This window comes from Pseudopodoces humilis, chromosome 5 (assembly GCF_049639895.1).
Source record: "Pseudopodoces humilis isolate 2021_Gansu_Grassland_sample_001 chromosome 5, ASM4963989v1, whole genome shotgun sequence".
Taxonomy (NCBI): domain Eukaryota; kingdom Metazoa; phylum Chordata; class Aves; order Passeriformes; family Paridae; genus Pseudopodoces; species Pseudopodoces humilis.
In genome coordinates this window covers 40851874-40867211 of record NC_142204.1, presented here as the reverse complement: position 1 = coordinate 40867211, position 15338 = coordinate 40851874, and the positions used below count along the sequence as shown (strand labels likewise).

Sequence of the window (15338 nt, the reverse complement as noted above, 5' to 3'; positions counted from 1 at the left end):
TGCTCACACTCCCCACACTTCGTTTTTGGTCACAGCATACCTCAACTCTGCAACACTCTTTCATACTGATTGTATGTCACCTCTCTTCAGCTTCATCTGTCTTCATCCAAGCCACTTCCTATGGCCCGAGTTTTCTGCTCCCCATGTTATATTAATTTAATGCTGAGATCTTACAGGGAGAGCCACAGGGACAGGACTCATAGACAGTCCCACAACTCTTGCCAGCACTTAATTCTTTCTACCATTTCCCTGAAAATGTCTCCCATTCCCTCCCTTCACACACCACAAGAGTAATGGTTATGGATCCCTTTGGTTCTTCATCAATTGAAACATTCAGAAATTCTTACCCATGAGTTACAAAGCTCTTGTAATTGCTTCCCCAAGACCCTCCGAAGAAAAACCTGCAGCAAATCACCTCCTCCTGCACAGAAACATGACCCAGCATTCCTTCCCTTCTGAGACATTGTTTGCCAAGAACAATGACCCGCGTGTGATGTGAACTACCAAGTCTGCTGAACAGTCACCTCCTTTTCCTCTCCTCATAAAAACCACTGGGAACAGCCTCTAGCCATTTCAGCAACTGGTAAAAGCTACTGGTCTGCTTCAAAGGGCAGCAGATTTCCCTTCCACCTCTTCCAGCTCCTCCCCTGCAACTCAAAAATTAACATGTCTGTACCACACACAGTTTCCTCCTCCAGTTTTCTCTCCCCTTTCCCACAGATACTATGACAGGGAAGTACTGTACAGACAGACAAATTTTGTACAACACTTTATTTACGCTGCTGAAGATTTGGGAATGAGTTCTGGCGACAGTTCTTTTTGTGTTACTCAGGCTGAGGAAGTCAAAACTACACGTTATTACAAGGTCACTGTCCCACAGAAGGAAGCACACAAACTTTCCGTAGTACTATAACTTTGTCCTGTTAAAATGCAATTCAAACTGCAAAGAGCAACACTCTTACAAAAACCAGTTGCCCTCCAGCTGCTGGTATATTTGCAACCCCTGTTATTTTCTAGTGGCAAAGAGCAGACAGCTTTTTCAAGTGGTGCTGCAGTCAGACCAAGACTTCAGGTAAAAGGCAGTAGCACAGATACTCAAAACAGGCTACACACAGTTAGAGCAAAGCACGGAAAGTTCCATTTGGCACAGAGTGGAAAGTAAGAGCTTGTACTTCATGAACAGAATGCAATTACATGATTGTAAAAAGTCAGCATTTGCAGAGAGGCAAGAGAAGTTACCACAACCTTCTGTGGGAGAGGAAGGGAATCATTACAGACACATTCGCAAAAGTATCTTTTATAGTTTGATCTTAACAGAAACCAACATTTTTACTTAAACTCCCTTTTAAAAACAACCTGATGATGTTATTATACATTACAGTGTCAACTAATGACCTTACTTTACTACGCTTATATACACATCAGTTCTCCTGAACCCCCGTGAAAGTGCGAGCACAACTGCATAGCTAACAGTCAGAAGAATCCTGCAATGTAAGGCTAGAGGCACAGCCAAATGGACCCCTTTATTGTATTTGGAAACCCTGATTTCCAAATTAAAGCACTTTCAGGGTAACTAGAAAACATACTTTTTCCAACCCTGCAGCCTTGGAGTGGTGAAAGAATGAGGTAAACATACTGCATAGGCTATACATTTAAATCCAAATCCCCAAAGTGTTTTGGCTTAATTATGAAATTATTGAAAGCTGAACAGAGAGAAAAAATAGTAATAAAAACCTGGAAACAAATCTAGGCTGACACTAACAGCATATTAGACAAGAAATCATTTAGAAAGGGCATTTTCTACTGGGTTGGTTTGTTTTTTAAGTTAACCAAACAAAAGCTAACAAACTGAATACAGCCTTGGTGCTTTTTCCATGGAGCCGTTTCTTCTAGAACTGCTCAAATTCAGTTTGTCTGCTTCAATTAGTCTGAGCCAATGGCCCACACTGTCACAACACTCCAGAGAATACCAGCCCTCCAGGCCATGCTGCAGCTTTTCTTGCCCCAGCCCAAGTCCTGGAGCAATGACCAAACTTTAAAATACAGGGCCTTTAGAACAGATAACCAGTGCTTAACAGAGTGTCAGAGACCTCAACTGTCATTTTAAACCACTTGGAAACTAAATTATAATTAACAATAATGACTTTTCTGATTATCATATTTTTATTTAAAATGTGTCTTTTGCAGGTTCACTTTTTTTAATATTCCCTTGCATCAGTGTTTACTTCCCAGAAATCATTCCTGTCAGGCAATGCAGTTTTCTGAAAAGATAGTATCTTCCATCCTCACCACATTTTCAATAAACTCTGTAGAAGACAGCCAATGATCAGACTATGATAAAGTGCATATATTCCTTTCTGATACAGGCAACAAAACTGTGGACTAAAAAAATAAATCATACTAGAAATTGAAAACCACACCAAAAAAACCCACAGCGGCCCTTTACCACCCCACAATTAAGTTGCCCCACTGAGTACTGCCCAAAAATACTTTTCTTCAAGTGTCTGTTAGCTTAAAAAAAAAAAAAAAAGGAACTTACAACGTTTAAAAAAATGGTTCCTTTTCAATTAGCCTCTGAGAATCACAAATTTATGTAACCTTGAAAGCTACAGCTTCCTCAAGGCTGCCATAGCGCCTTGACAACTTTCAAGTAGTTTGTACTTCACCCTTTGGACCCAGGTTTCAAGCTTGCAAAAGCTTTGGAGTTCTTAAGGGAATGTGAAATTTCATTGAGAAAAGAAATAAAATGATAGTCCCTTTCTGACTTCTTGGACTCAAAAATAACGACAATGGTAAAGTGAGGTTCAGGGCGAGTCAGAAAGTAGGTGCTTTGGACTTTGTCATCATAGAAGTGCACAACCTTCTCCAAACTGTTGAGGTCAGAGGTTCTGTCAGTCATAATCATGATCACATTGGGCCAGTGCATAACAGGCCTGTCACTGGGCAGAGACACCACTGCAGGATACTGATCCACTCCTTTGGGGGCTTCCCTGTATGAATGGGGATGATGATAACCATGTCCCTGAAAACTCTCTGATCCACGATTGTCAAAAATTAAGGAAACATTGACAGCATCATACTTCCGGATGAAGCTGGAAATTTTCCCAAAGTAATCAGGATTTGTTTTAGCAGTCAAAGTTTTCATTTCAGATGCTGTTGTCTGTCGACTAAGGGCCTCATGAAAGTAAAAACTAAACTTGGCAAGGAGAATGTTTTTGAGCTTCATCAGCCAGAGGAAGAGGTGTGGAGGCTGCACAGCCTTCTGAGACTGCCCTCCAAACAGGTGCTTCTTGGTCTCCCGTTGTTTCTCAAAAATTTGGCCCCAAGTCTGTAGCTTTGTGTGAGCACTGTGCAAATTGACCAGGGATGGAAGGAATTTCCACTCTGAGATCTGAGCCTGAGCCTTTAAGAGGTGTGCAAGCACATCTACCTCCAGCTGGAAACTGCTTTCAAGAGGACTAAGGATTGGATGATGAAACCTAGAAAACATAACATTAGTCAAGACATGAGAACTGCTGTACACAATGGTGAAATAATCAGATAGTATTTGCCAGTTAACAGACAAAAGATCAAACATCAAAGCAGAGCAAAGTGTAAACAAAAATAATATTCTTAAAGAACAACTCTTTTTACATAATTAGGGTAAATATTTTCATGAACAAACAGCGCTTCACATCTGACAAAAAAAACACCTGTCAGACATTTCTCTATCAAAGTAAGGGAGTTATATTTCATCAGTTCAAGAACAATTACAGTTTATCTTAATCCATTAACTACTTTAACACCATTTCTTTTTAAATTCAGGTGATCTTGCTCCGATTTAAAATCTCTGGCAGTTATATATGTCTTGATGGTTCTAGAATAGCAGTAAGACATTAACTTAAATCAAAGGAATTATGTTATAAATTTACTGTTCGCATAGGGGGAGCTATGAGGAAGCCAAGATGAGCTTGATTTTGCTTATTGGAACCATAATTAACTCCTTCTCACGTCTTCTTCCTGATGTTGAGAAAAAATACAGATGCAGTCTACCTCTCTTCCCATGATATTCAAATTATTTGCAAATTTATAACATCATCAATAACATACTTAATTGAAACAGTGAAAAAGTGTAATGTAAAATATATAACTTTAGAAAGAAGTGGCCTTTTCAGTAAATGTGTTCCCTCACTGGCATTTAGGATTCAGAGAGGTCTCTAATAAAGAACAATGAACAGTTCAAATACAAGATTTGATGAGGTTTCTCTTTAAGTAAAGACACATTTATCTTCTCACTTCAGAAAAATATCTTGGGTCTTATTATTGGTTTAAAAAAAGAAAGTTTATACAGAATTTTTCCAACTTTTAAAACTAAAGCAGTGTCATTATTCCTGTCAGTTTCTAGATCACAACAAATACCATCTGTTTTGGAAATAGTTTGTCCAAGACCAAACACTTCATATTGTTGTGGACCAGAAGAGAGAATGAAAATGTCAGGCTTTTCATTCCCTCTCCACTACTCTTCCTTTGGCCTGTGAGAAATGTCTCTTTTATCACTGATCTGTAAGCATATCTTTTTTTTTTTTTTTTTTTTGAAGCCACAATTTGTATCTTGCAAGGATTTGTTATTAAGATGCAGGTCCAGATTTATTTGAAGAAAATTAAGAATTAAGAATATCATAAACCAGCTGATGCACCACATGGGGCAAACCAGCCTGGCTGGGTGACCAGGCATCTTCTGCACACAGCATATGTCAGCAGCCCTAAGGTCGACCTGTTATAGCAGAGATCCAGTGTTCACTGACCACTTTGGTGGGCTGAGAAGCCCACAGCATATTTACATTGCTTTGAACAAACAAGAGTACAAACACGAGTCAACAAAAAATAATTTCTAACAGTCAAAATTAAATCTCTCCAATGGTTTTGGTATTCACCAGAAAATGTTTTGTTGCTGTGTATTTTAAGAGGGTACAAAAACCATTATGCAACATTATTTGTTGCAGTCCCATCAAATGACACACAGCACAGTGGTTTAAACACATTTGCAGTCAGATCAAGAAAGTTTTCTTCCATAACCCTAAAAAACCTTATTAAGGCAGCACTGCCAAAGTCTCCTGGATTAACATTCTGATGTACAGCTTCCACTTCAACTTTGCTTCACAGCTTTCCTAATGTCTCACTGTGTAGCAGGCTTTGCTAAACTGTTTTAATCAAAAAATACACACCTCAGCTACAGCTGAGAAGCTTGATATGTCTGCCAAGCAAACCTACGAGTTATGTACTAAGTATAACTGCTGTAATTGAGTTTTATAATAAAGAAACATCCAACTGAGCTCAGTGTCATGTACAACAGACAAGTTTTTACACTATTTCATAAGCCAGAGTGTTAAAAACTTAAAAGCATATGGGAAATTTGATTTTTTCCTCCTAATCATTCCTGAAAGCAGAGGGATGGTAGTTTTGTTTTGCAGACTGTGAAGAACCCACATTTTCTTTTTATTTCCTTCCAGAGATCACACATTCATGCACATATTACACAATGCTTACTAGATAAAAAAACATTAAACATTTAAAAATCATTACATCAAAATAGGTGTTATAGATATTCATTTTATACTAAGCTTTTAAAGGATCCTGCTTCTGATGCTGCTTTAATTATTTAAGATCTCACTCAAACCAAGAATTAAAAATTTCAGGAGAAATTACTTCTCCAGATGTATTCTAGAGAAAAATTGAAAGGAAAATGTCGAGTACTGGCCATGCACAAGTCAGCAGTAAGTAGCAATAAAATAGTAACAAAATAGCCTTAAACCGTTCAAGAATTAATGGTATTTCAGATACAAACAATACGTCGTATTAACTGTCAATTCTACTATTCCTTTACCAGCAACTAGGTATTTCCTCTACATTATCTGACCAGCTATTTTCACACATAAAGGAAAGAAACCAAGGCCAGAACCTCTCTAGAAAATGCACATCCTGTCCAGCCTTAGCACAGCTGGCTGAAATGATGGCACACATCCTCAGCTACCAGTGAGGAATATATTGACAGAGGGAAGAGGCTGGGTAAGGATGACTTTAATCTTTCACCTGTAAAGCAGAAATGCCTTGCAGCCAGTACATATCAACATAACACACCCCAGAAACTGATCTGAGATATAAAGAAAGGAAGGGCTAAAGAAATAGATCATTATACCTACTTTTTTCACAAATATTCTGTACATCACTCGAGAGAAGCACACTGCAGCCACTGAATTAGCTCTGACAGCATCTTAGATTGTCTCTGTCATAAAGACTGCTTGTTAACCCAAAGCAAGATCATCAGTATTTTTTTCCAGGGAGATAGTACTTTTTTTTTTTTTTTAAGATGCTATAATGTAGTTATATAATATATATTATATAAATATATTATATAACATATAATGCCTTAGAAATACAAATGTGTACCTGTGAAATTTATTTAAGTAGCATAGTAAAACCTTTTGTATGCAGGCATAGACTCCAATCACTTCATCAAAGTAAGAATTTCAGTTCTCAGATTTTTACAGTGCTGTTGATTCAGCACATGCTCAGAACAGATGGCAGTTGTTAGTACAAGAGAAATCAACTTTTGTTGGCAAACAAAAAATGCCAACAACAAAAACACCCAAAACATTAAACTTACTTCCATTTATTCCTTAAAGTTCTTAAAAGTTCCTTAACATTCTTTAAAGTTTACCAAGGAAAATATATCTAAGTTTCAGGTTTTTATTGGACTAACAGCCGATTTTAAGTGATCACAAGCCAAGAACTACAAAACATCACTACTAAGATTACATAGCAATTTGCCAAAGGTATCCCTAAAAAAAATAAGTGAATCAGCTGCAGTGCTTCAATTTGGAATATCAGAAAGAAGCACTGAATTATTTTCATTTTTCCTAGGTGAACACTATAAAAATCATAACTGAAAAAAGTAAATACTCTATGAATACTCTCTCCAAAAGTCTTCTTAGACACTACTTCACTAACAAGGATTTAAGGAAATTCAACCACGTCTGACAGTTAACTCCCTACAATGGCTACCTTTTTGGTTTAAAATGAAGAGAGAGAATTCAAGTGTGTTGACAAGCATTCAAAAATTCTCTTTTAAACTGCCATCACTTTCAAGGCACAGAAGTTGGATGTGAAATACCCATCCTACCCTCATATAGAAACAGCCCAGGATTTTTGTAACAGTAACTATTAAATCTTAACTTCAAGAAACCATATCGACAAGGACCAAGGTCTCAGAGGTGTTCCTCCTACAGGCTCCAAGACCTCTGGAGAAAAGTGGTAACAAAGCACCATAAAGTCCCCCCAGCTAGGCCAGATAGTTATGGTGTACCTTTTAGATCTAAACAGACATATATATTCTAGCCTAAAAAATAAGATCATCACACAAGTATTTGCTTTATTTACGTCACCTTTACTGAAGTCCACATGAAATTATGGCTTGTTTCCTCTCCCCTGCCAAAGAAAAAAAGCCTTGCATCTTATAAAAGGAGAATCACTCTTCCTCTCTCCTGAAAATGAACATGCTGAGCATTAAGGCATAGGGAGGAAGGCTCCTAGTACACCACGAGCAGACTCTGTTATTTTTCTTCTTTTGAAGAAACTTCATGCATCTCATGCTGCTGGCCAACACAGACTTCACACATGAATTCGTGAAGGGACTGTGCTGTTCAGCAGTCAAAGGACAGCAAAGTCTTTAGGTTTGCTTTGAACTCCAGCATCAGGTATTACAGATCACATGTCTGAGTATATACTGCCAGCAAAGAAGCACTGACCTTGAACTGTATTTCTTTAAGATGGATTCCAAAATGTTTACCAGTTCCTCAGAGTTAATGAACTTTTGGGTGCTGAGCGTGTACATTTTTTCATAGAAGTCAGCAATTTCCATCCGAGCCTGAACAAAAAAACAGAGCTGTTCAGACAGGTGAGAAAGCAGCTCTTCCAAGTGAGGAGCTGTTCCTCCTAGTGCATTGTGACCCGTCGCCACCACCTTCTTCAGCTCATTATGCAGAGATGTGTAGATGGTTCGGATGGAGTCCTTTCGGCTGAAGAATGACTGACCACCTGTTCAGATAAATATGGAGGTATTACCAAAATCCAGGGATAGCAAAGATAGACAGCAACACTGTCTAAAATTCTTGTAATTATATATCTAGTTATTTCTAAGTATTGTTTAATTACAGTACTAGTTTTAACAAAGAAACAAAATTCAGTGTTTTATTCTGCAAGTTACTGAATTATAGAGCATATGCTCTGAAGCACTTTATGTAATTACATGCAAGCTACACTTGTCCCACTTCATGTCTCAGCAGCCAATGGCTGCTGCAAAACAATAACTCCTTCAGGGCTGCCTCAGTCATGCCTGACCTCTAAGAAACCCAGGTTCAGTTAAATTTGCTACTATGACACATGACCTGGAAATACTGTTATCTGTGGAAGTCAGAAGAATTAAGTCATCATGACTTGACAGATCAAATTTTAATAGCCTCCACTCCTATTAATAACTCTAGACATTTTCCAGAGAATGCCCTTAACAACCCTTCCTCAGTCATGAAGCACTCAAATTCAGTAAGCAACCTTTAAATGGGAACCATGTGACATCTGTGTGTACAAATCAAATGTTTCTAGTCCCTATACAATCTCAGTATAAGCCAGAATTCAAAGGGGAAAAAAATCACACTTTATCCCAGTGAGACCACAGTGCAGGTTAATCCATAACTAAAACTTGGAGGATGAGAGGGAGAACAAGAAGTCATCTGTGCTCCTTTCTACCTGCTCAATGCTATGAGGAACTTAAAAAAGAAAAGAAGACAGGAGTAAAGAGTCAAAGTGAAAAATATTTAACTTTGACATTATGAAAAGACTGTACAAATGTACTAGCTTTATTTCATAGTTTCTATTTACAGAAAACCTAATGTGCCATTCTGGCAGTCAACAGTTGCAGCAGAGCACAGACCACAGAACTGAGTCTGAATCTTTTAAAGATTCCAAATTTAGGTGCAACTTTGCTTATAAATTTTGTAATGCTGGATAGCTCTTTCCACATTCCTTTTACATATAATGTTCCAAAATGACCATTGACATTTGAGGTAGAAAGGTAGAGAACTGGCTATCATAGTGAAACAGCTCCCACTGTAACACGTAAGTAGTGCCCCAGACATAGGCAGGAGGAAGAATCATCTACTGCAGTTGTTCATGAATAATAAATAAAACTTTGCCCCTTCTGTTGTCACCTTTATCCTTTCTACAAGCACCAAATTCACTCTTTAAAGTCAGCCTTACAGACAGAGTTTTGGCTGTAAAGATCTTCTTACAAATAGTTCCAAGTCACCACTTAAATAACAAAGAAAGGCAAATTTTCTCCATGGTTTAGCATGCTACACATCAGACTCATATCCTTTGATCCATTTTCCATACCCATCTGCAGTTCAAAAAGAAAATAAGCAGCTTTGCCCACAGGGTAGCATCATGAAAGCTCGTCCTGTGCCACACTGAGATTTTTCTGTTTGTGTACTGACAAAACATGAAGCAGCTGAGATCGTTCATGGTCAAAGTCCCCTGAGATCCTGCAGTACATGCATGGGTAATAACTCCTAGGATGCTATATCCATCCCCGAGTACTTAAACATATACACCTCTAAGACAAGGTGAAAAAGCTTTAACGCTTTGGTCACCCCAGTAAGCTCATCTTTGCCTGTATCTCAGCCAGAGCATCTCAACACAGAAAACCTCAGCTCTTGGGAAGGGCGGGTAGGTACCCTACCGGCCAGTGAAGAGATGCATCGACTGGCACAACAGCCAGTGTGCCACCTGCACGGGACCTGTCCTCTCCTTCACTCATCAAGGGCAGCACAAGCGGCACAGCCGATTTCTCAGCGGGCGCACGGACACTCGCTAAGCCAGCCCTTGTCTTTCAGACACGCACGAACCCGCCGGGCCAGGGCCCCGGGGCCCCCGGGTGCGCGGCCCTGAGCGAACACCGGCTGCCAGGCGAGCTCCCAGCCCCGCACCCGCGGAGCCCAGCGCGGGCCAGGCCCCCGGGCTGAGGCGGGCACGGGTTGGGAGAGCCGGTCCCTCCCTCCCCGGAGCGGTACCTAGCTTCTGTCCCAGGAAGGTCATGCTGTGATAGGCCTTCTCGGCCGCCGCCAGGTGTGCCAGCCCGGCCAGCAGCGCCAGCCAGCTGGACCCCGCGCTCTTGTTGGCCTCCCGTTCCTTCTCCACATTGTCCTTGGCCTTGTCGTAGGAGAAGATGCCCAGGTGGGAGAAGAAGGTCTCCAGCACGGCCTGCTCCACCGGCACCGGGGCTCCCAGCGGGATCGACTCCCCCATCCCGCCCGGCGCCTCCGCAGCGGCCGCGACTTCCGGGTCCGGCGCCCGCCCGCCCGCGCGAGGGAGCACGTGACCGGCGGGGCGGGGAGCGGCCGGCTAGGGGTCACGTGACGGGCCCGGGCTCGCGCTGCCGGCGGGCGGGGCAGCGGAAGCGCCCGGGAGCGGCGGGCCCAGGTCCGCGCGTTCCTGGGAGCGGGGCCCAGGCCTGCGATTCATGCTGTCAGCGTAAAGCCAGACCCACTTTCCTGCTAAATCGATCTCTCAGTGTAAAACATCTAAACATCAAGGTCTTTATGAGGCCCTTATTACCACCTCTTTGACTCCCACAGGAGCCTCCAGGTAGTTTGGGTTTAGTTCCTCCCTCCCTTACCACTGGGGAGACTGGATTGCCCACATTAATCCCATTTTCTTCAGTTCACGTTTCAGACAAGAGCTGCCCGAACCGATTCTCCGTGCAGGCGATGACTGAGCCAAGGGCCCAGGCCGGGTAAGGGGAGCTCGCTGTGGCCACACTGACTGGTCCCAGTTCCGCAGAACTACCTGCCCTTGGCACGGACAGACAGCACCTCTCCAGACTGACGGGCAGCTCTCCAGCTAACCCAGAAAGGATACATTCCGTTTCCTCTCTGCACAGTATTTTCCTGCACTCTAACAGCACCTGTAGCCGTTTTTAAGCTGACATCTGGACAAAACACAGCATCAGCTCTCTTCACTGGTGTGACCCACGTACTAATTTATGTAGCTGCCTGCCTCTTCAGGAAACATCACTGAAAATGGGCACCAGATGCAAGCACCACCTTTAGGTTTGAAGCAGCCTTTTAAATAAACCTCAACTACAGTGTCTTCAAGCTTCTTACTGTAAACAAAGTGGCCTAAGGATTTGGGCTTGGATATAAAAATTGTGATTATTTTCATTCCTTATATATCCAGTATACATCTGCCAAGCCCTTCATCACTTTTCTAGGCGCAGGCACCTCTGCACACATCCTTGAGCTTATTCAGAGCGGTGTGTAAAATTCGCGAAAACGTTCCGGTTAGAACTAAAATTTTGACATCAAATGCTTAACATTTGAAGCGGCTTAACTGAAGTTATGAGGGCTTTATTTTTACAACTGACAAGTCTGAAGCTGCCTTCTTCCTGAACTCAACTGTTCACTTAATATGCCCAAGGGACAAAACGGATGTAGGATTTTACAGCTGCTCGACAACAGACTTCTCTGACCTGGGAAATTGGCTATTAAAATTTCACTTATTGATGTGATATTTCAGTAATTTAAGTCAGCACCTGAAACACTCACCTGTTAAGGCAATCACAGCTGTGAACAGTAGGCTGCCAATGGTTTACAGAAAATTAAGGAGTAGGAAGGAGGACTCCTAGAAAACCAGAACAGTCTCCAAAAGACAACTGGAAGTGAAAGGTTCCAATAAGACCTTTATTGCAACACGGAGTTGACAACATGTTTTTGTATTTAATAGAAAGTATTTGGTCTCTTGGTGGTGAAACGTGGTTTGTGCTGGCGACGCAGAACTCTGTGCGGCAGCGGGAACTTGATTTTAGAATCCTGCAAGAAAAATATTTCTATGTTAATTGAGGTATCAGATGAACAACACAAAATGGTTTGGAATAAATAGCCAAGCTGTACTGAGTGACTAACTTATGCTTAGAAGAACAGTCCATCCACAAATTAAGATATACTTTACAGGACTTAACAAATTACTTAATTTTGCATTCTTTATTTTTCAAAATAATGCTAGTCAGAGGCATGTTTTCTGCACCATAACATGTATTTGTTTTATTGTGACTTTCTTCCAAATACCTGCAGCAGTAGAAATTTTGATAATATAATACCAAATACCATAATCATGAACTCATGCACCCATGTTTGGTTCCTGCCCTTTTTTTGGCTGCAAAGCAAACCTGTACCATTCAGGAGAGATCCCCTCATCCAGCAGCCATTGCAGGGTTGGCTCACTTACATGGAACTGCTTGACTGCTGGTCTGCGGCACTTGCTGGCAGCAATTTCCTCAACCTTCATGATCTGGATAGAGTGAGCACGGGCACGATGACGGGCTCCCATATCACGGTCTAGAACAACAGAACTCATTAAAAATAAATTCTATGACATTTTCAGTTCAAGAATCTTATAGCCTTTTCTTCAAGAAATGTTCATAGTGCCATCTACAACTTTTAAAATTACTGACCAGCTGTAATTAAAATCACTGTTTCTATTATGTAAAGTGATGGCACAAATCACAAAACCAACAAGCAGCAGCAAATTCTTCCTGCAAGTTCTAAGTATGCTCCTCAACAGGAAGAGCCATCTTAGTCTTCTTGTCCAATTTCAAGAAAGTACAGATGGACACAAGTAATATAGCTCGGACTACTTACTCTCTTGCAAGAGAAAAAAAAAAACCTGTGATTTAGAATCAACACTGAAATATGATCACTGGAAAGACACATGAACTTCAAAACACCTTCCCTTCCAAAAGAAAGGTGCAAGTAAAAGTAGGACCTGAGGATTACTTTTTATTGAAACTGATCAGCAACAGAACCACAAATTGATGTTCATCCCACACAATCAGGCTTTCTGGACAGAAGGAAGCATCTGTACTTAGGCTACCTGAAAAAGCCTCTATTCAGCAGTGCCAATCACAGTGGCTTCAAATCACATCCACAGCTAGTTACATGAGGCATGCCTGTTGAAATACTACTGTGTTTCCCATGAAGATACAACACACCTATTAAAAACTTACCTGTCACAACTATTCCTGAACATAAAAGTACCAGTCATTGTATCATGAAAAATAAGGTTCCCGGGTCTCTTAAGCAATCCTTCAGTATGTTCATTAACAGGGATTATTGTACATTAATGTAGAACCTTCAATTTCACTTTCAACAGCACTTCAGCTTTTGAAAGGCGACAAGATACCTTTAATATTTGCACACATGACAAGAATATCATTATTAAGAACAATATTCTTTGGGTTTTTATGTGCAATCTGTAGTGCTTATAGCACTTTGGAGACAAATATCAACAGCTCAAGTACTTCACAAAACAGACTGAAATCAGAACAACCATTAATTCTCTCTGAAATGAGGTGATGAGATCTTGGAATAACAATACGGGTATTCTTCCTGTGATTTTTTTTTTCTTTACTTGCTCAATAAAGGACAGATGCCAGTATATTCTGTATGATCTCTGAAATATTCTCTTTACAAGACTTGGAAAGATATATTCAATTATCTTAAAACAGCACAGTGCAGGAAATGCATACAGCACCTGGAAAGTCATGAAATTCTCAGTTTGTATATCAAAACTCATTATTGGAATTGTAGAAAGACACATCAAAAAGAAGTGGAACTATTTTTCAGTCAGAGAAACTGTATAAAGAGAGGTAACAAGTCAGATACCACATGCATAACAGAGAAACATCTACAGAATATCTGGCAACCCCCTCCTTTAATTTTCCAGTCTTTCAGTTATTTTACCATGGATTAAGTCAGCATGCTTTATGCCCAGTTTGAGAATTAATATTCTGCTTGTATACTGATCCTACTATTTTACACCTCAAATGGTTGCATATACTTACAGCACTGAGTGACAGCACCCGCAGTGGTCAAATCTCTGTACTCCCTGTACATGTTATGGGTTCCACTACGAGAATCATAGCGCAACCAAATACCAAAATTTTTTACCCGCAGAGGGGACTTCTCATACACCTGGAATTACACAAGAACATGGAAGTGGTTAGACATGATGTACTACCACCATCTTACAATTTTAAGAATAAATATTTCACTGCTCTAACAAAACTAATGTTTTAAGTCTTACCATCAAAAAACAAGTCTTTGCTCTCTTTCCCCTTACCAACATAGCTAGATTTATGTCTTGGTGTTTCAGAGGACAAAGGAAAATACACGATTTAAGCTCAAGAGAGAGTTTTTGAAGTACCAAGGTAGAAGAGTGTAAGCATACAAACACCCACTTTCCCAGGGTTATGAATGTCTAAATACGTCTTAAAAGACATATTGCACTATGCACCAAGTCTAAGAATGAAAGAGCCACACATAGCTCATAATTTTGAATCAGTAAGTAAATTTCTATTTATTTTACAGGACATATACCACTACTTCCAAAAACTAAACTTGTCACTCCTTTTCATATCAACTTAAAGACGAATGGATTTCAACCTCACACCCGTAACTGCGATTCCCGTAAAATCCTTCCACATACACCTGCTGGAATTCCTTAAAAAATTCCCACGTTTTTAGGTTTTTAATCCTTCACCTGGCCACAATACACAATCTCTCCAGAAGACTTCTTCATCTTCTTCAGCTGAGAAACGAAGTACCAGAATCGGGACTTGGCGACGACATGGTTCGGAGCGAAGATGCGCATACGGTACAGAGGCGGGGTCGTGCATTTCGGCGTGGGCAGGCAGCGCCCCACCACCTTGTACTCCCGCAGCTGCAGGGACATGAAAAGCAGACGGCCCGCAGTGAGTGAGCCGCGGAGCCACTCCCGCGCCCGCTCCGTGCCGAATCCGCGGCTCCTCAAAGGAGCAACGCGACGAGAAGAGCTCAATCCAGAAGCGGAGAGAGCCCCTTCCGCCGGACGGGTCCATCTCCCCGTGGATCTCCCCGCGGTGCCGCCCGCCCATCTGGGCCCGCACCTGGCGGGAGCGGCGCCGCCGCCATGTTGGCCGCTCGCCGCCTCACGGGCCGGGAGGCGCCGTTCGGACACGCACGGGCCACTTTCGAGCGCTAAAACCCGCCACCGACGCCCTCCTGACGGCCACCTCGGCCGCACTCCAGATCCCAGCTGCTCCCGCCGGGCCCCGGCCCGTACTCACGGTGCCCGACGCCTTCATGGCGCTCCTCCGCCGCGGCCCGCAGGAAAGGAAAGGGACGGCCGCGTGCGCCGCCGCCTGACGTCAGTCACCCAGCCCCGCCCCCGGCGGCCCGCGCGGCGATTGGCTGAGAGCGGAGTGCGATTGG

The 15338-nt window shown here is 41.7% G+C and overlaps 2 protein-coding genes and 1 non-coding gene across 4 annotated transcripts; all 3 read right to left on the bottom strand.

Annotated features, from left to right (window-relative positions):
• Nucleotides 1-754: 754 nt before the first annotated feature.
• On the bottom strand, nucleotides 755-10377 carry KICS2 (KICSTOR subunit 2). Of its 2 annotated transcripts, XM_014248898.2 has the most exons (4): nucleotides 10104-10377; nucleotides 8000-8073; nucleotides 7785-7921; nucleotides 755-3479 (listed from the first exon to the last, which is right to left on the bottom strand). In XM_014248898.2, the coding sequence occupies exons 1-4, from the start codon at nucleotides 10336-10338 to the stop codon at nucleotides 2663-2665; spliced, it is 1263 nt and encodes a 420-aa protein (XP_014104373.1). In that variant the 5' UTR covers nucleotides 10339-10377; the 3' UTR covers nucleotides 755-2662. The 2 variants fall into 2 exon arrangements, with proteins under 2 accessions (XP_014104373.1, XP_005519376.1); XM_005519319.3 differs by having other exon boundaries at nucleotides 7785-8073.
• A 1373-nt stretch (nucleotides 10378-11750) lies between these two features.
• Nucleotides 11751-15282, bottom strand: RPL18A (ribosomal protein L18a). Its single transcript, XM_005519320.2, has 5 exons — nucleotides 15194-15282; nucleotides 14629-14808; nucleotides 13931-14060; nucleotides 12316-12425; nucleotides 11751-11900 (listed from the first exon to the last, which is right to left on the bottom strand). The coding sequence occupies exons 1-5, from the start codon at nucleotides 15209-15211 to the stop codon at nucleotides 11808-11810; spliced, it is 531 nt and encodes a 176-aa protein (XP_005519377.1). The 5' UTR covers nucleotides 15212-15282; the 3' UTR covers nucleotides 11751-11807.
• On the bottom strand, nucleotides 13208-13339 carry LOC148184333 (small nucleolar RNA SNORA68). The gene has a single exon (XR_015772621.1). It is a non-coding gene; the product is annotated as a small nucleolar RNA SNORA68 (small nucleolar RNA).
• Nucleotides 15283-15338: the final 56 nt, after the last annotated feature.